The sequence below is a fragment of the Chelmon rostratus genome, chromosome 21 (genome assembly GCF_017976325.1).
Source record: "Chelmon rostratus isolate fCheRos1 chromosome 21, fCheRos1.pri, whole genome shotgun sequence".
Lineage (NCBI taxonomy): Eukaryota > Metazoa > Chordata > Actinopteri > Chaetodontiformes > Chaetodontidae > Chelmon > Chelmon rostratus.
Genome location: NC_055678.1, coordinates 6,530,663 through 6,551,673, shown reverse-complemented (window position 1 = coordinate 6,551,673; position 21,011 = coordinate 6,530,663). Strand labels below are relative to the sequence as shown.

The 21,011-nt window shown below is 39.9% G+C and overlaps 1 protein-coding gene across 7 annotated transcripts in view; it reads right to left on the bottom strand.

Moving 5' to 3' along the window:
- The window catches only part of LOC121624453 (ankyrin-3-like), a 139,966-nt gene extending 119,524 nt beyond the window's left edge, over nt 1-20,442 (bottom strand). For all 7 annotated transcript variants that reach the window (XM_041962097.1, XM_041962099.1, XM_041962098.1 and 4 more), the window contains exon 1: nt 20,362-20,442. In XM_041962097.1, coding sequence (XP_041818031.1) covers nt 20,362-20,427 — 66 coding nt within the window. In that variant the 5' untranslated portion in view covers nt 20,428-20,442. The remainder of the gene's footprint in view (nt 1-20,361) is intronic.
- Between the last annotated feature and the right edge of the window lie 569 nt (nt 20,443-21,011).

Here is a 21,011-nt window from a genome sequence, read left to right as displayed (position 1 = left end):
AGATGTTACAGTATATCAAATTTGAGTTTACAGCTTCCTCTGCTGCCCCCAAGTGGCCAAAAAAAACCCCCAAAATAAATCCTGTTTTACATGCTGCCATAAACACTCTGTAAAAACTAGACAAGACTAAATCAGCCAAAATTCTTTTTTTGTTTTTGTTTGTTTTCAAATAAAAACACAACATGAACAAAATGTTCACTTTGGGTTTTTACAGCCGAATAATAAATTCCGTAATCAGACTGAAAGCAAGAAAACAAGAAATATAAGACTTATATTTGAACGGTGAGGAAAGTAAGTAAGTAAGCAACATAAAGGGTTCGTATTTATGTATCAATACATTATTATCAGATTTTCTAACTCTCAAATATCAGTACTGGACTCAAATATTTCTGAGTATTGTCAGGGTCTCATAAATATGCAAATAAATGGTACAGTGCAGCCCTCGAGGCAACTCTCTGCTGTCACGTCTAAGAAGTGCTCTTATTGTTTAGACATATCATGGCCTCTCTCTCCTCGCTGTCTCTCTGTTCTGCCTGATAGAGTCATGCACTTTACTTCTCCCTCTCTCACTCTCAACACTGACAAAGCAGAATCCCGACATCCAACACTGCAAAACTAGATAAGGATACACGTAAGTGCATAATATTGCACTTATGTGACTGTTGGATGATGGCTGCAGTCTGCTGGCCTGCAGGATCGGCCAGGCAGATTAGATCACATTAGGGTGGCTGGGTGGCTGGGTGGCTGGGTGGGTGGGTTTGGGTGTGGCTCCATAAAAAAAGATAAATGTCCATTAACAACGTGGTTGAGTTCATGTGGGCAGACGGCTGTAACGGCAGCCATAATGCATGTAGCCTCCTCGGGTCCTCCATTAGTGCCGCAGCCGATCCCTTCTCAAATGTCAAAGCCGAACCGAATAATCACATTTGAACCAAAAACTCCTGCTTCTCAAATGATCTTTGACCGAGAGCCTTCGTAGCGACATGAGACGTAATGTTGGAGGAGGCAGAGCAGGTTATGGTTTGTGCTACATGTCATGTGGAAAGAAATCATCATGCATATTAAGATGCTTTTGCGCCGTCTTTTAAACTCATATAATACAGAAGAGATGCTTCTTTGTTAGTGATTATTCATTACAATAATAAAAATGTCTCCTTGCTGCAGAAGGGCTGCTAGTAAAAACTATTTTCAATATCGATGAATGTGCTGATTATTTTCTCTGGTCGACATAATGTCAGCAAATAATAATGATAAAAAAAGTGAAATTCAAAGATGGTGTCTTGTATGTTTTGTCACATCAACAGTCCAAAACCAAAATCCAAAAGATATTCAGCTTGAAACTGTTTTTTTTCTATTAATCAATTATCACAATTGTAAGAAGAGCTGCAGAGATTAATTTCTGCCAAACGACTAATCGATTACCCAACTAATAATTTCACTTCGACTGCCAATCAGTGTCGCCTGATGTGTCTGTGCACATGATACATAACTTAAACAGGTGTACTCACAAGGTAGCAAAATAGATGAACCCTTCAAAGTATTCAAAACAGTTTGGAAGCAGATCAGATTTATAATCTCGTGTACTGATTCTTTGATCAGATAGTACAGGTATCGTATGGGCACCAGTATCAATCAGATTCAAACAATATCCGGCCCTAATTGAAAAGGTGTGAATGCAAGAAAAGCTGGTTGACATCTGCAAACTCCCTGCCACGCTGAGATCCTCCTTGGTGTTTCTAATTGGCCTCAAATCTCATCAGGACCAATCAAGGAGGCTCCACTCAGTGGTGAGTACCGACAAGGTGCTTGTGAAGATTAGTGTGCTAGCACCATAGAGTCTGATGAGGCTGACTGCCGGACTACAAGTGAGTCTCACATAAATGTGCCAACAGGATGGAGGAGCACATCGCTGTGTGGCGCGACATTTCAATACCACCTTAAATCACACATTTCACTGTACAACACACTCATCTCCTCTTTTGCCGCTCTATAGTGAGAGTGGAGGGTTCTTGGGACACGATGGAAAGGTCAGCTCCATCATAACCGCGCTCTGGTTTGGACTGAAGCCACTGAATAGTGTTTTAGCAAAAAAGACAACTGCAACCTCGTCTCTGGTGTCAAATACCTGCAGACGTCCCAAGTCAAAAAAAGAGCGGCGTACAGCTCGCGGGCCAAGTACAGGAGACGAATGAGGGTTAAGTGAGGGGCTGAGACCACAGTCAGAGGGAGAGAGACCATTACAGCCACTTACCTAAGAGAGAGAGAGAGCGAGAGATTGATCAGCAGTGTAATGGAGAACTGAAGCAAACAGAATATATGATACACAACCGCCTGCCTGTAATGTTTACATCTGCCTGTTTGTCTGTAACTATCTGCCTGTCTGGATGTCTGTCTGTCTATCGGAGGTCAACTTCGGTCTCCTGCTGGCACTCTGCCAGCTGTCTCCAAGGCAACCAGATACACGAGCCACAAATAGCTCCTCCAAGCCGAGTCTCCCTTCGCTGTGGCGGGGCCATATCAAACCACATCACACCCCTGCACATTTCACATCCCTCCACAGCAACAGATAGATCTCATTCATGGGAGAAACTCGAGTAGTTCTGTACTTTCCTTTGCCATAATTCATAATATTTGTTTATTTTGCAGTTATATTTATTACAGAACGGCCATTTTGGTGTGAGGTTTGGTTTTGGACAGTTGGTTGAAAAAAAAAAAAACAAGCATCTGAGGACATCACCACATTTTACATATGAAATATCCAACAGCCATGTACTATACTGCTTCTCACGTTTTCTTACATTTCACATGTAAAATATCATGTGATGTGCCTATATGTGAAATGTGAACGTATATATTACACATGACTACTGGCTTATATTGTTTGTTTATTTGGATCCCCATAAGCTGTTACCAGAGCAGCTACTCATCCTGGGGTCCATAGAAAAGAAATCAGTCCATTCAAAAAATGTTTTGCATCAGAATTTTGTCCAACACTGTAAATCATCTTGTGACCTGTTGGATTCATCTCTGCAACCCCCAGGTTGGGAACCACTGACACACAGCGTAAAGTGAATTGTGATCTATGTAATACTGCAATGATTAAATAAATTTGACAAAAATTTATCTGCAACTATTTTGATAATAGTATTTTCATGCATGTAATTTTTCAAGCATTCATTCCACACAGTTACTGGTTGCAGTCTCTCAAATGTGAGGATTTGTTGTGCTTCAGGTATCAGACTACTGGCCTGTGGGAAATTTTAACGCCCAAAACAACTGGCAGTTTAATAATGAGGACAATCATGAGTTGCAGCACTAGATCTATGTGATAAAATACTCATGGAAGCAAAAAATGTTGTGTTTCTTTTTTAGATTTTACAGCCACAGCCCGTCCTCTAATAAAAAAATTATGCAAGTTTCAAAACTGCTGGGTGCACAAGGCATGTCTACTGGGTCCTCTAATAACAAGTACAAGCACAGTACGAGGAGTATATTTTTATTTTTAGCTTCATAACAAGACGACATTCAATAAATGTTTCAGGCTCAACAACACTGCAGAAGCCCCACTGATCACTCGCGTAATGATTAAACCTGAAAAAAACTCTTTGAGGATCATCTGAAATGACACTTTCTTTTTCCCATCACACTCTTCTGGTCTGCCTGCTGTGTATGTGTGCGTTTTGAGGCTGTACTTTAATCCATGTGGAATGATAACCCTCCCTGACATTATTAAGGTTAATTAGACATGAACTTTCCATTATAGATACTGATAGCTCATCCTAATCCGTGTCTTCACACACATATGGCATGTATTTTCCATACAGACACATACGCAGAGAGATCATACTCGAGCTCAACAGGATGCAGCCACTTCAGGACGGGTATCCTGACCTGACTCTGGTGGGCATGCTCAGTAGAGCTATGCAAATGACCCTGGCGATGACACTTTGGCAGGCTGTCATGGCAACACATCAAGTAGCAGGCATGTGGCCACTGGCAGGAGACAGAGAGAGGAGGAGGGAGTGGGGTGAAAAATGGAAGAAAAAAAGGAGTAGTGGGAGGGAAGAAATAAAAAAGGAATGAGAAATGGGTGAATGAAAGGAAAACGGAAGCACCGGTGATGAGAACAAAGATTAAAGAGACAGGAAAATGTCAGGTGAGGGAGGTGAGAAGGTGATGAAGGAGTGAATGAGGAGAGCAGAAAAGGCAGCTAATTATCGTGTAAACTAGGCTAATGGGTCTCCAGGTGTCAGCCAGCATCTTTTTTTCTCCATCACTTAGAGGTAGGTAGGAGAAACAGATTAATCACTACTAATTACTAATCGTACCTGATCGATCTTTTATTTTCCCGATTCAATCTTTTTTCCTCTGTCTTGTGAGTATGCATACAGTGTCTTCAAGTGTGTTTAGAGTTAAAGCCCAGTTCAACCTCCAGGAGTTTCTAATAGCTCGTGCCATTAACGTCTCCTGACATCGTCAACAAACCAGGGTCCGAATCATCCATTAAGAAGCCAAGAAGAAGAAAAAGATAAACTGTGAATATTTGACAGATTTACGTGGAGTTTCAATGGACGAAATCCATGTTTTATGTCACCTTATACAGCGTTTTTTTTTTAGGGCAATTACTCGATCTGGAATTGAGTAGATTACATGACGAGCAGCATCTGCACCGTCTGTCATCACGTTCGGTTCTTTTAAAAACGCGTAAGAAATGTACAAATGTCTCTGAAACAGCAGAATGTGTGCGGAGAGGATGAAGCTGGGAAATTGGACACAGATGTTGCACTGACATTAATACTGTTAGTGGTCATACTGTTAGTGGTCATCATCGTAAGTCAGCTCAGAAACATGGTGTTTGCAACTATCTGGGCTTGAACTGTGTAATTAATTCGATTCTGCTTTTGTGCATGTGTGCTGTTTTTGTGCTGATTTTAGATAGCGAATATTGGTGTATGTGTGTGTGTGTGTGTGTGTGTATTCCCAAGTGACAGAGACAAATAGACTTAACCAGTAAGCTCACGTCTTTGATGACGCTCTGTGAGGTGTTCTGTTTGTTCAGAGGATGCTGTTCATACACTAACCACTAAACAAGCAGATTGTGTGTGTCTGTGTTTGTTACCTGCACCCTTAGCTGTAGTGGTGTAGCATGACATTGTTGATGATGGCAAGATTGACTGTAAGCATACACTGTCTTCGTCAATAGCGGGCACACAAACACACACACACACACACACACACACACACACACACACACACACACACACACACACACACACACACACACACAGAGACAATGATGACGTGCGTCTCAGTGTGTGTGAGGAACAGTCTGGGTATTTCCAGCAGGCGACCTGCCAGTACTCTCAATGTTCTAGTTCAGAAACCACTCTGCCTTCTGCCTTTTCTCATCCTCCTCACATCATTACTGCACTTGTTCCTCTGTCTTTCTTTCTTTAGCTGTCATTTGTACTCTTCCATCTGCCATCTGCTTGAGGCAGTTAACCCTTACAGCAGCATCTGACTGACGCATGTCGTGTCAGAAATCGCCCCCCTTCTCAGAGTCATTACTCAGTCAAACTGGAACACATGGCAACATCACACTTCCTGTTTACATCACCCAAAGCATATATATTATATTATTATATTATTCATATTATTGTATTATTATTATATTATATATGGAAATAAAACAAAGAATAAGAATATGAGTGACAAAACCCATCCATTTTGTTTTTACATTTTGTGACACTACTGAGCCTCAGACTGTCCACACTTTTCACTTATTGTTACAGGAATAACTCGACATTTTGGTATAAAGGCTGATTTGCTATTAACGCGAAGTATGGAAACCACTTGAAAGAGTTAGCTAAAGGGAATGGGCAAATGGTTTAAACAGTTAACAAAAAGTACAGGATAACAATTTAAACAATTTGCTAAAAGCAATGGATAAATGGTTGAACTTGTTAACATTAGCTAAAAGTACTGTATAACAGTTGAAAGAGTTAGCTAAAAATAACTTTAATGACTGAAACAGTTAGCTAAAAGTAACGGATAACAGTTGAAATATTCAACAAAAAAATAACAGATAAGTGATTGAAACGATAAGCTAAACATAATGGAGCTACCAGTAAAAGATAGTTGAAATAGTTAGCTAAAATAACAGATAAATAGTTAGCTTCAGGAAATGGATAATAAGTTAAAATAGTTAGCTAAAAGCAACTGATGAATGACGGAATTAATTACCTAAAAGTAATGGATAAACAGTTGAAATTGTTAGCTAAAAGAAGTAGATCGCTAGCTGAAATAGTTAGCTAGAAATAATGGATAAATTATTGAAATAGTTAGCTAAAAGCAATGGATAACAGTTAAATTAGTTATCTTAAAGTAATAGATAGCTATCTGAAATAGCTAAAATAACAGGAAATGATTGAAATAGTTAAAAAGTAATTGATGAATGGTTCAAATAAATGGTGGTCCCTATCTGACAGGGCTTTGGGAGTATATGTTAGATTTCTGAGTAGCCTAAATTATCCCAATAACCTGATAAAATAACTTAAGACAGTGAGTAGTAACTGTGCCATAAGCCTGGAAATAAAGGAATCAAAAACAGATGTTGATGTCCAACAAACATAACATTTTGTCCATTTTTGTCCCCCCAGTATATTTCTGCCTTTGTCTGCCTGCCAACTCCACTGTAATGAAATTAGAAACAAGCAGCAATCGGCTTCTCAGCAACTAAAAAGTCTGAGAGAGAAACAAAGAAGAGACAAGAAAAGAGGCAGAGACGGGGAAAGGGGAAGGGGAGGACGTAATGGTGAATGTGTGAGTGAGACAAAGGATGAGACAGAGTTAACATACATAAATGAGGGACTGAAAGTGAAAGAGAAAATAAACATGGGATTCAAAGGAAGAAGAGAGAGAAAGAATGAACGATCTACAGTGACATTATGAAGGAAAACAGATGGATGCTTTCCCTGAATGATTACATCACCTTCTGCACACTCTTGTTGCCATGGCTACAGAGTCACATTAGCCTAATCATACTACCGTCTGACACCTTCACTTAGCCTTCCTCTGAGCTCCATCCCTGAACTCCAGGCTTTGTGCATTTGACTGTGTCAGACTGCACTGTCTGCCACTTCCTGTCATTTTATTTGTATAAAAGATGGTCTATTTTCTGGCTGCAGCGCCTTGTATTTTTCCCCAAGGCCAATGTGAGACTGCTTCACAGATATGATTAAAATGCACTCTGGAGATTGAGCTGGTAGCTAAGTAGTTCTGCTGGGCAAGCGTCATTACAGGAACACAGTTTGGTGAGAGGCCAATGTTGCAATGCACAGGATGTCCACTTGTCTGACATTTTCTGCATACGGCTCTCTTTTCTGTTCATATAAAAAAGCAGGGATGCTTATATGAGCCGCACGTATCTCCAAAGGGGTTGAAGCAGTTCTCCAAAAAAATATTACTATCTAATTTATTTAGTTATCTAATTTCAATAGAAGCAACAATGATGTTGTTATGTATAAATAATTCCCCTAAATATAATATTCCCCGAGTCAGACATCCCCTGGGTCGCTGACTTCTCCCTCAACAAAATACCACTAAGAAGAAAAACATGCCTTTGTTATATAAATTTTGTAAGAAGTTTTTAGCCCTAACAGGTTTTGGATGTCATGGTGCCTTTTAATGAATTACATCAAAATGTATTGTTTAATACCATTTTCTAATCCTAGTCCAAATTTTTTGGCTTGTGACGCCTTAAAGTACAAAAATCTGTGAATCTTCTCACAATTTGTGACCAGTGAGCCAAATGATTCCTTCTTATGTTGATTTAAAGCTGCACTAATCATTATTTTTACATTGACATTTTGTGACACTACTGAGCCTCACACTTTCCTCTTGTTACAGGACTAACGAGACATTTTGGGATACAGGCTGATTCGAAGTTAGCACAAAGTGTGGAAAACCACTTGAATGAGTTAGCTAAAGGTAATGATTAAATGGTTTAAACAGTTAGCTAAAAAGTATAGGAAAACAGTTTTCATTACCTAAAAGCAATGGATGTATGGTTGAAACAGTTAGCTAAAGGTAATGGATACCAGTTGAAATAGTTAGCTAAACGTAATAGATAGCTAGCTAAAATAGCTAGCTAGTAATAAAGAATACATGATTGAAATAGTTAGCTAAAAGTAATAGATAGCTAGCTAAAATAACTAGCTAAAAATAACGAATAAATGATTGAAATAGTTAGCTAAAAGTAATAGCTAGGTAGCTGAAAGAGCTAGCTAATTATAACAAATAAATGTTTGAAATAGTTGGACAAAAGTAATAGATAGGTAGCTGAAATTGTTAGCTAATAATAACAAATACATGATTGAAATAGTTAGCTAAAAGTAATAGATAGTTAGCTGAAATAGCTAGCTAAAAGTAAAGGATAACAGTTGAAATAGTTAGCATAGCTCTGAGTGACTTGGTTGGCTCAATGATTTGGTTTTTATTGCCCTTAAATCTTGTTTTCAGTAGCAGAAAGCAGCTGAAAAAGCTCCGAAAACACACTGAAAAACCAAACAGCAAACAAAGGTGGCAACTACATTAGACAGAAAGGACCCGATATTTATATCAGTAAATGTTTAAGTTCAAATCAGAGCTAAAGGAAGAACATAAGGACCAGGTTAGACGGGAGACATAATTATCGTTAAACATGGAGATAACAGCACATATTTTCAGACTCTCTCTCCTGGAGGACATTGCACTCAGATTAACATAAAAAGTGAAATGAAAAAAGACAGATAGAGAGAAGCTTAAACCCTGGCTTCTCTCTCGGCTCTGAGCAGCCAATTCCAACAACAGGAAGGTGTTGGGAACGGGGAGTTTCCAAAGGTGTTCGGCCATCCAACAAGAACCTCTTATGAGACACGCTGGCAGCTTAACATTTGTCGGGTTGCCCAAATCTTTTCTCCAGATGAATGCTAATGGTGCTCCGTCAGGTCCAATTAGGCAACTACTTCTGCCTGTTTCACGCACCCGAAGTGGCCAAAAATAAATAAATAAATCAATAACCACAGCTTTAAAATAATCCTTAAAAGAAAGAAACCCTGCAAAAGTAAGTTTATCTGGTGATTCATAATAAATAAAGAAAAGATTTGAGAAAAGTCAGAAAAATAAGCAGAATTTTGTGTTGCGGTAATAGATTTTTTTAGACGATAGCTGGGAGGAAATTAATTAGAAAGAGCTACTGTACTGCTGGTGCAGGTAGTCAACAGTGATCTATAGCTGACGCTATGTCAGCTTTTCTGCACAACACAGCTCCTTCTGAGACTGCCACTGCTTAGTCAGTCACTCTAACATTAAGCTAATTCACCAGCTATGTGGTGTTTGTGCACATTTTACATTTCACTACAATCTTTGACACAAAGCAATACTAGAGGAAGCTCACACTCAGCAATACCCACATTCAGCAGTGGGATTTATTGCATTCATACCTGCTACACCGGCTTTACACATCAAATATAGATCAAAATTGAAGTTGTATGTTTAATTTTAATATACGGAAAAGAGCCTTGGGAATAATAAAAATGACCACTAGCTTAATGTGTTCACCACTGTGCAGAAACAAACTCACATTATCTTCTACTGTAAACTTTAACTGCCTTTTAGCCCTGACTGAAACCACTGCATGTATAACACCAATAGCATAACATAACATTGAGGTAATTCTTTGTATTCATAGTGAACTCTGATACACTCTGCTTCTAGCACAAATACTGCAGACTACACATAACTACTCCAGTTGTATGCATTGTTGTATCAGTAATCTGGAACATTCAAAGTACAAACATTTTCTCTCCTAATTATTGATTACCATTACATTACAATCCTATGCACTAGAGGGCAGAGTGATTGCAAGTAAACAGAAAATCCTGCTAAAAACATCATGATGATATCAGCAGTCATTTAAGTGGCCCCTAAAGAGAAAAAACAGAAATGAGGCAAATGTATGAATCAGAGAGAGACAAAGACCTAAAAATGGGAAATTGAAAATATGAATAATTCAGAAAGGCAAAAAGCTAAAAGAAGAGGGAAATGCTAATGAAAAAAACGAAAGTAATGTGATATTAAGAACAGCAGGTAGAAAACTGAAAAAAACTCGGCAAAGTCTGCAATGGGAGGAGGTCGGGGTGGTTGGATGGGTCAACAAAATGTTGGACCTAAACACGGAAGAGTGCCATTTTTTGTGTTTCTTACTGACCATCAATATTTGGTTTCTTTGAAACAGCAGGCTGCTGTTTTCAATGAAAATGCTCTATAAATCCACTGTACACTACTTACTCAACACCAAACAGCAGACAGATACTGTTAGCAACTAGCTGATGAACACAGTGGAGCATTTAAAGCCAGATATTTTCCTCAGGGCTTGGTCGAGACCAAAAGCAGAGTGTTGAGTGAATATAAAAGTGAATATTGGACCAGAAACATGACTCCAAATGATGCATCGTTACTGGACATTATTCAAATATCACCCTTACAAAGACAAGAAACATGAAATAATCCAATATATGATGTGTTGGTCCAGCATCCTCAGACCCTCCAAACTATTTACATTATAAACATTCTCATTTGTGCTGGTGATGATGATTTAATCTGTTAAACTGTAATTATTTTAGCCTGGTTTAACATGGAGACCAATTAAGCCAAATAATTAAAATATGGTAGACTGTTAATTGACCTTACACTCATCTAAAGATGAGCTAAAAGGAATAAAAGGATTGTGAGATCTATCTAATTACAACTGGATGTTGTACAGACATCCTGTCTTGCTGAGGATTCAGAGTTGATTAAAGCAAAGATCTTTGAGAAAAAATGTCTGCAGTCCTGGGTCCCAGTCAACTGCTGAGCAAGGCAAACACAGCAATGTACATTTGGAACTGAATCATCGAGACCAGGCCAATAAGTTGTACTATCTCACTTTATTTCTCTCTCTCCCTCGCTCAGCCCTTTCACCTTATCATTTCCACTGAACTCCTCTGTCTCTGATGTGTGTGTGTGTGTGTTTTGTGAGAGATAGGGGGTAAAGATGAGAGACCTGTACATTGAACAAACCATGCTAACAGAGCAGAGCTTCATCCTGTTCCTGTGAAGTGTGAGAAATAGAGCCAAGCGCAGCATTCTGCTCCACGGCTGCCTCAGCAAAAACACAATATGTTGGCTCCAAAGGACCACGCTGGCAGGAACTCTCACCCAAAGAATATCATCAGCTTCATTATACTGTGTGCTGCTTATTTGGCTAGAATATCTACCAGGACAATAAAGAGGGGAGAGGGTGAATATCACATCATGATGAATAGGAAGAAATTGCAGTACATTGCAGAGTCTGCTTCTGCTTTACTGGAGAATTTCCCACATGTGTGCTTTTCTTATCATCCTCAAAATCAAGTGGTTGTTGAAAGACTAAAATGAAATTGTGACCAAGTCTTTTTCATGATCATCTGTAAGTTGTTTTTTTATACTCAAATTTTTGTGTGAGTTTTCTTCTAAGATTCAGGGGTTGACTCAGCAGACTAAACTGCAAGCTATATTCTCACAATGCAGAGTGCTTGATTGAAGCTTGTGAACGTTGATATGTATTATTCCAGCTACTGCAACCTTTGCAACACAGACGGATCTTTTACTATCTAAAAAATATTTAGTAAAGGTAGCAAGACTTTCGTCCAACTCTGGTCAGGGTGTCTTGTTGGAGAAGCATCTTCTAATGAGGAAGCCCGTCAACAATCTTATGGAAGTAAGAGTACAGCAAACATTTTTACTAATTATTTTCCACTGATACGTAACCATTTTAGCCATTCTGACACACTAACACTGAGTCAAAGCCATAGCTTGCGGTGATCTGTCAGACAATTCCTTAGCCGGTCTATGAAAGCTAGCATTAGCTTGCTAGCCCTAGTGCCAACTCAGCTACCTCTGTTGGTCACATGACCACTGTCTTGCATGTCACGAAGTTCCTCTTGAGTCTCTGGTCTTCTTCTTTCTCACTCTATCAAACCACTGTAAGGCCACCAACATTGGTCCCACCTACAAAGGCCCTGATTGGCTCAGTACTTTCTACAACTGGGAAAACAGCCATTCACGAGAGCAAGACCAGAGCTAATTAAGTTGACTGACAAAATTTTGACTAAGAAATCCAGAACCAGGCTATATAAAATGAGATTGATTATCTCTAGGGCTTACTTTTTTTCAGAAATTTGACTTTTGTTCACACGTGGGAAAACATTTTTGTACAGTCTATGAGAGCAACAGACTGTTTGAGGAGATTTGTCTAGTGATCCAGCATGTTGACAAATTGCACGCCCTGTTGACCAAGCAAAAAATGTACAGTATCTAATTTACAAAGACAGAGGAGAACACCGGCAGGTTAAGTCGTGCCGACTGGATATTCACATCACTGAAGCATCTGAGAAGCAGCGTGTGGAAATATTTTGAGTTCAAGCCACAGATGGCAAAGTTACAGCTTTAAGACTGTTTGCCAACTTTGTAAAAAGCAGCTGCTGTGTCCTACAGCCACTACAAAAAGCCTGCTAGTTTACCACCCGAGAAGCAGAGACACCAGGAATAAGTGGAGCAACGTCAAACAGCACAACCTCATCGGCCTGCTTGTATGCAAGGACGTGCGTCCCATTGTCACTGTTTCAGGTGAAAACTTACAGGATAATGACAGAACAGCAGCCACAATCCCAAGTCACGCTTTTTGAAAAGGTGACAGGCCAAGCTGACTCACTCGCATAAATAATGTCAAGTTCTCTGTTATGACACGTTTGTAATGAGATGAATGTTTATCTCCTGATCTGATCAGGGGATAAACAATTTCCCAGGGGGAAAGTCTGCACCAGGCAAAAACCGATGCACTTTTTTTTTTTTTTTTACACCAACCTTACCAATCTCTCAGTTTTAATGTGAAAAAAACAGTATTATTGATAATTAAAATAACAAAGAATGTATAAACTTCCCTGGTGGCTGCAGTGCCCCCTGGTGCTGCTAAGTGGGTCCCGTGTTTTCACTCCAGTGGTACGTCCTGCTGGAGGTGTTACTTGAGGGTAACATTGCAGAGTTCCTGAGCAAGCCAGCAGAATTTTAGAATGGAAATCTCATCAGTTAATGTTGCACTTTGCAGCCAACACTTCCTGCTTTCTGAGAAGGGCCTGCAATATGGCACCCATAGTACAACCTGTCCAAACTCTATCAATGGCTTGTGATAGTGCCCAAAGAGTTATCAGGTTTCCCTGGCAACGTCTGTCAGATGTGATGAACTGTAGCAGAGGGCGGCCAGCTCCAATCTCAGGAAATGCTGTGCACCGGGCATTCCAGATGGGATTATACCCTGGTATAGAGTAACCTGCCTGACTCCACCCAGCACCACCCTCTGGAAGAAGAGGAAACTCTGTCCAAAGTAGCTCCCTGGAACCATCAGAGTGTTTGAGTGAACACATGGTTCAACTGTATAACTTAATACAAATGATGCCCTGCCTTCATCTGCCTGAGAGATGTGTGAACATCTCTGCTTCACGGGGCTGGGAAGGATGCCACAAGACAGGACCAGATGCAAACTGGACATGTTGGCTAGCCTTACGTTGAAGTTATTATAAACAAAACTGTACATCGCTAAGAGGAGGCTGAAATGAGTTGAGAACCAAATATTCAAGTGGGGGCCAAGTTTACACATCAGAGTCTGTTAACTGCTGCATGATGTGCTCTAGACAAAGCTGCATTAAACCTGATAAACTGCCTCGAGTGATGTCACTTGAGTTGGTTGAACACCACAAGTTTGGAAATTTTGGTGTGAAAGTTTGGTGAAAGCTTTTGGAAATGTTTGATGTGTTTTTTTTTTTTGTTTTGATTCCTCTTTTCGTATCATGTTTATTTTATTGTCTTTACTTCCTCTATGCTCATGTCCTTGGCATTTTTCTCTTATCTGTCTTACCTGAGATTTGCACTTTGTAAGATTGTTAACAGTGAGAGTTTCATATTCAAAAGACAGATTTTGGAATTTGTTAACACTTCCTGTTGTGAGTACATGAACAAAACTGCAGATAGTAAAAAGAATGAATGACGACAAGTGCATTGGTCAAATAGATATAAAGAGAAACCGTTAAAGATTTTTTTTAAAGATGCCTGCATTGATCTGACAAAGCATAATTTCAGTTAACAGCTCTATTTTCTTACTCTGCACTTTGGATAAATCAGATTGCCAGTGTGCTGAAGCTACCACTTCATGCCTATTGAAAGCATTGACAGTATTGACATTGGAGAGGGTGTGGGTTGAAAATGACTGAACGTGGGCAGTCATGTTACATAAGCAATAGTCCACTTCTCTTACTAAAACAGCACAAAAACACTGATACATCATGCATATATGTGCTGCACACCTCCCTCTAGCAGATGGGTTGTTTTATTGAAGTGGAGTTGTCATTATTAGAGGCCACAGAGCTGCTTCTGTTTGCTGGTTACGCGAGTAAAAACAGCTAGAAATAATCACACATTATGATCATATTGATTATATCGTATTATACCCAGGATTCTGATTCTAATTATTAGCACAAATGGGTATCGGACAGCCGTAAAAATAAACTTTTCATCCATTTTCAGAGAAACAAGCAACAATTTTGTGCAGATAATTTGGCATTTGGGTGTCATCTACACCTCCACGCTCTCTTGAGGTATTTCTCAGTAGAAGCTGCTTGTCTGAAAGGATCCTCTTCCTGTTTCCCTCCTCAGTTACAAGACTCAGCCGGACAGGCTTTGAGTTACATAGTAAAAATGTAAAAGGCATACCAGGCCTGTGCATGTGTGTGTATACTGGAGACACACACGCGCGCACACACACACACACACACACGCACGCACACACACACACGCACGCACGCACGCACACACACACAAGTGCAGGGTGTGACAGCCCATATCAGTTTGTTTTCATCTTCTTAGACGCGAGTTCAATCAGAGATACCCTCAGCCCGGCTGTGTTTACATGAAGCACTCCAGTTAACGCTAAGATTTAAGATTTATTTAAGATTTCATGTTGAGCCGTATGCAAATTCTCTACCTGATGACTAACTTCCACAGCTCCAAACTGTTTCTCTCACTTCCTCCTTCTCTCCCAGTGGGTCTTTGGTTGTCATAGTTACATCCATTAACACACCTGCCAAGCTTTAAGGTCCCCTGTGTCTCTCTCTTTCTTTCACCCTTCCCTCACTCCCGTTTCTGTGAGGACCGGCGATATGTGATTTCAGCGACAGCAGGCAGACAAGGAAAACAAAAATGCAAATGGGGGATGTGTCATATTTTGTTTGCAACCCTTGAAAACATGAATTTCTGTCTGCACATAAATTAAATTGACGAGAGCTTCAAAATTGTAAATTTTACTTAAACATAAGTAAAACAACAGTGATTGAATAGAATTCAACTTTTGGGACCAAGTATTAACTTTAATACACCGCAAGTATGACGCAGAAAACACAGCTAAACACAGAAAACCACGGCTAAAACAAGTGTGCCCAAGCCGTTCATCACTTCTTAGCGTCCCCTGGAAACAGTTTCCGTTGTTGACTCTTCTACGTGCAGCATTTCTGTATTTGGTCGTGGGTCCTGTTTTTGCTGCCGGTTTCTGTGTTCGGTTGGGCACGTGTTGTCCAATTGATGGCAATATTTTCTTTGTTTGCTTGTGTTTTGTCCGTCTTCATTTGTTTTCTTAAGTTGAAGAGTGTTGAGCTCTTAGGGTCACCGTACTTGTTACTACAAAAGCACTGAGAGATCATCAACAACACCCCCACAAAGGCTAACCATGTATTAATTTTTTATAATTTGAATTACCAGATACAAAGAATAGCTTTCACGCAACGACACGAAGAAGAAGAAGAAGAAGAAGAAGAAGAAGAAGAAGAAGAAGAAGAAGAAGAAGAAGAAGAAGAAGAAGAAGAAGAAGAAGAAGAAGAAGAAGAAGAAGAAGAAGAAGAAGAAGAAGAAGAAGTAGTCTCTCATTGTTTTGAGTACACGGTGGTTGTGAAGAGTTTAAGAATATAACCCTGATGATGTCACAGTGATGTCAACTGGGTTATCTCAATTTAGGCTTGAAAACTTCCAACATTTAATAAAAATTAGCCTATAAAATAGCCTAAATTACAAATTAAGGACTTGCCGAAAGACATGTGGCAAGAAGGATTATATAGTCTTGAGTTGCATGATGGGAAATGTAGCATCCAGTATTTTTTTGGAGCTTGGCCCACACACTATCAGGGACTAAAGGTATGGATACCTCAGCCTCTGCTGCCTTGATTTTACCAGACTTTTTATTTTAATTTGTCCTTCAGAGGTGCATCAACGTTATGAAAATGCCACACTAAATTGCTGAACACCCCTTTAAAAAATGTTGGCTCCACACCAAAATGTTTGGCTGAGCTTTCAACCAAAATTCAATTACGACTCAATTTTGGAATTGGACAAAAACATAATGTCCAGGGTGGAGTGAAAACAAGTTGGCATTTTCTATTGTTTGCAGCATTGGTATCGTTTCCTTTTATTATTACAATGTTAACAAATTGTTAAAAAATGGTAGAAAAACAGAAATGGATTTAACTAATCTCCACTCAGATGAGACATCAGTAAGCTTACTGACATGTGGGCTTTATCTCAGCTGCTCCAACTGAAGTAATGCAGCGTTTCTCCCACTGAATGTCTTCTCTACTCGCATTATTCTCACCTTAAACACACCCACATCCAAGCATTCAATTGTTCCTTTTCGTAGTATGTGATGGTTCTTTCCCAGTTTACTCATCCACATCAGTGCTACTGTTTTTACTGTGGTTTCGTCACCACCCTGTGTCCTTAGCAACAGGTGGAGAGTCAAAGCCAAAACATGTTCTCCTAATCTCACTACTTATCTTGTCTGCTCACTCCTTTAATAGCCTTCCTCTATTTTTCCTCCTCTTCACTCTCTGCCTACCCTTCTCTTCATCTTCCTTCCTGCTTCTTCCCTAAAATAGAGCCATCAAGCTCCTTTTCGTCTACTTTACTTCGCTGTGCACTCGTCTTTTTCGTCTGCTTTTGCTGTCTTCTCTCCTCTTTCCTTCCATTACTCCCTGACTGTCTCTTCTCCACAGTATCACAGCGACACAACAGTCATCCCTCATCAGTCGAGACGCCGTCTCACAACAGAATCGTTCCGGCTCTCTTTTCTCTCCTCACTTCATCATTCCCTCTCTTTCTTCTCTCCTCAGCTCCCATTCATCCTCACTCTCTCCGCTCCATTTTCTACTCCTCCTCGCTTTTGTTTTACTCAGCTCCTCCATCTCGTCCTCCCCACCCTTTTTGACTCCTCCTCTACTTTTCTGGTCCTTTCTCTCCAGCTCCCTTTGCCTATATCTCCTCCTGCATCCTTCAAATACAAAAAGAATAAGTCATCTCAGCACCAATATGATCACTAAACATAAACATGCATAAACTCAGACAACCCTTCCAAAGGACAGAGCATCAATATTAAAAGACGCACTAAATCATATAGACTGTATGTTGCCTTCTTTGTCTGCTACAGCCAAAAACACCTGTTACACAGAATAAACAGAGAAGACTGCAGTGTGTGTGCAGGGAGACAATTAAGAACAGCTGACTAAACATAAGGCTGAATCTTATAGAATAAAGGTGCTTAGCCAGCAGCCTCTTTCACAGCAGAGGGCTCTGCAAAGAAGCACACACATACTGTACACACAAAGCCATCAATGCACAGAAACACACATCCACAGACAAAAGAGGACAGCAGTTTACTGTCCTCACAAGGCTGGGCATCAAACTAAAACACCTTTTTTGGTTTTGGTGGATTGAAATGGATCCAGACCTAAACACTAGCACAAAATGTGTTGTCAGATTCATTTTTATCAGTTCTTTGTATAAATATTTCTGGATTTAAATCAGGATTTTGCTCGTTTTAAGGTATTTCAAACTTAAAAGTAATGGAATCACCAAAGTCAGTGAGCATTAATCTTTTTATTTAAAGTTTATTGAACTTTGACAAGCAAAATTGACCAATAGCCCTCTTGACAGTGCTAACCTTTGAGGGAACAGAGCATCAAAATGTAGGAAGCTATCGCAGCTTATTTAACTTTGTTGGAGTAAATAGTGTAACACAAAAGAGAAGCAGTTTGTAGACTGTTATAAGAAAACATAAGGAGTTCATGGCATAAATACATGTTTTGAATAAACTGTACGTACTTATTGTCCTGCTATAGATCGATCTAGGCTAGCTAAGAAGCTAACATAGCTAGGGTCCTGAATCGGACACTTTTTTGCTAGCATTCTATTGAAATTTCACTTTAACTAGTAATATAAATAAACATGTGATGTTTTTTGTTAATTCAATGATGTAAAATCAAAGTCTATCTTCAATCCTTTGTAACTAAATGTTGTTTTAATCATCTACTTTAGCTTTGTCTTGACCGTACTTCAATCCTTCACTATAAGATAACATGCTTGAACAACTTTAAATCATGCAGTGAAGGCTTAAGCAGCACAATGAACATACAGACACACTTTTATGGAGGACTTGTGCGTTCAAGCTGCTTTCTCATCAAAGTCACTTTCACAGATTAATTAGACTTGTAAATCTTCACATATATGAAATGAGACACGTAGATTCGCCCACATGTGAGTTAACCAACCGTGAGTTAGCATGGTATATGTATATAAAAGTACAGATAATGTAGACAGAAGCTTGGGGAGTTAATGTGTGACTAGTGTTGGCATGTACCCGGTGGACTAGCATGGTAGCGTGTCAGCAGTTAGCTCACCAGCTAGCCCAGTGAGAAGTGACTGCGTCGCTTCTAGACTACCAAATTCTTGTAAGGATGCTTGTGTTTAGGCAGTATCTAAAAGTAAACGAATTAAATGTGAAATCAAGAACAGAATTTTGTAGGATGAAGTGAGGTACCTGAGTGTCGGGTAATAAAACTCAGTTACTGAATTGTATTTGTATCAAAAAATGTCAAGCAATACTCAACCCTTGACCCAAATACTAATCCCATTCTCATGTAATCCCAAACATCGTACTCCAAACCCCTTCTTCTAATGAAATCAAGTAAATATTCCTCAACAGTGACGACTTTCTTTAGATTCTCTGTCTTGTACGATGTGTTTTTGCGGTATAAACAAAGGCTACACAAACACACACACAAAACTCCACCCACTCATGGAGACAGCCAGCTAATATAAAACCATAAATCTAATGTCTTTGCTAAGCGCAGGAAAACCCATTTTAATCACGGCCTGGCTGCTGAGAAGGCATTTTCTGCATTATCATCGTGAGGAACAGTGCCTCATTTTTGTTGTAATGCTCCGAGATGTTGCTGTGGAGTCTTCATTTTCCATTTTGCTGTTACCATGAATTTAAAGTAGATGTTATCAGAGCAGCTGAAACGAAAAGAGAAATATCTGTGGGAAGATGTTGATTCATACACAGACACATTAAGTGTCTCTTTCACACTCGTGATCGTGACCTTCCCTCTTTGCTCCCACTTTCAGCTCCTGTCCTACTTCCCTCCTTTACCTCTCCAATCCATCCTTCCCTGTCCTCCCCTCTCTCCTTCCACTTCTTCTTTTACCTTTAACCTCATCTTTCTCATTTGCTTGCATAATTTCTATTCTCCCTTTCTCAGCCTTTTATTTCCTCATTTCTTATCCTCTCCCCTGCTATCACCGGGGATGTTAGCAGGTTAACAGGTGCTCGATGCCTGCAGTCGCACTGTGCGGTGCAAAAAACTTCAAATGAATAAAAGAAGGAAATGTTTTGAAATAAGAAGCATGATTCGACGTGTATCTCGCAGTCCGACACACATGAAAAACATCCTTACATCACAAATGTTTGTCCTCTGTATGAGTTTCTAGAATAGGCAACCTGCACACAATGAACATTTCAACAAAAAGTATTACGTTTAGAAGGAATAAGCTGCCATTTTTTATCAAATGAGAAGAACAAAAGCCTAACTAGCCATTAGAGTCCCTGCTATGCCATGATAGTGCTCTGTCATCAAGTCGCCAGTTAACAAAGGCTGACGGCGACCACAACAAAAGAGCTGCTCTCCATCAACAAAATCCACAAATACACAACTTCCAATGAGGAAATTAACACATCAAAGGAAACAATCATCCTGTAATATTAAATCAGACATATGCTTGACAAATATTCTCCAACTTTTGTGTGATAAACACAGCAGGTGAAACCGCAGCCCTGGTTTCCTGTCTGAATCACTCAAATGCATTTTGTCAACTGAAGCAGCCACACCATGTTGTTTACAAGCCCAAGTCAGGCTTAATGAATCCTTTTACCTTCTTTCCTTTCTTCTTGCGATGAGCGGACTTCCCCGTAGCCTTCTCTTTAACCTCCTCGCTCATTTCAGCAGCTGTGAGAGTGTGTGTCCCAAACAGCTGTGTGTATGAGTCCAAAAAAAAAAAAGGGGGGGTTTTAATCCAGCATGGATGAGCGGAGAAGAGTGGAGTGGCGGCCACTCTCAACGTGCACAGCGACCAACTCGCTCAGCTGCTCACACCCACTTTCACACACACACACACACACACACATACACACAGTCCGCGAGGAGAGGAGCCAACAAGGCTGCCCGGCTGGAGCGATGGAGCGACACACATTCTCGTTCTTCCTGTCTGCTGTTGTGTGTTTCTTTTTCTGTTTCATTCACACACACACACACACACACACACACACACACACACACACACACACACACACACACACACACACACGCACTAATCTTGCACACTTCACTTCTACCTGTCCGTGGCTGTGGTTGCCTCCCACACACTCCACAAGTGAGAGCAGAGCTGCAACAAGCTACGGGGGCTTGAGTATTAATAGCAATCAATATCAGCTCATCGGCGGTTGCTTTGTATGTGTGTGTGTGTGTTACTGTAGAGAGTCGAGAAAAGATGAAAAGATGGTGTGTTTCTTCAAGTTAAAACCA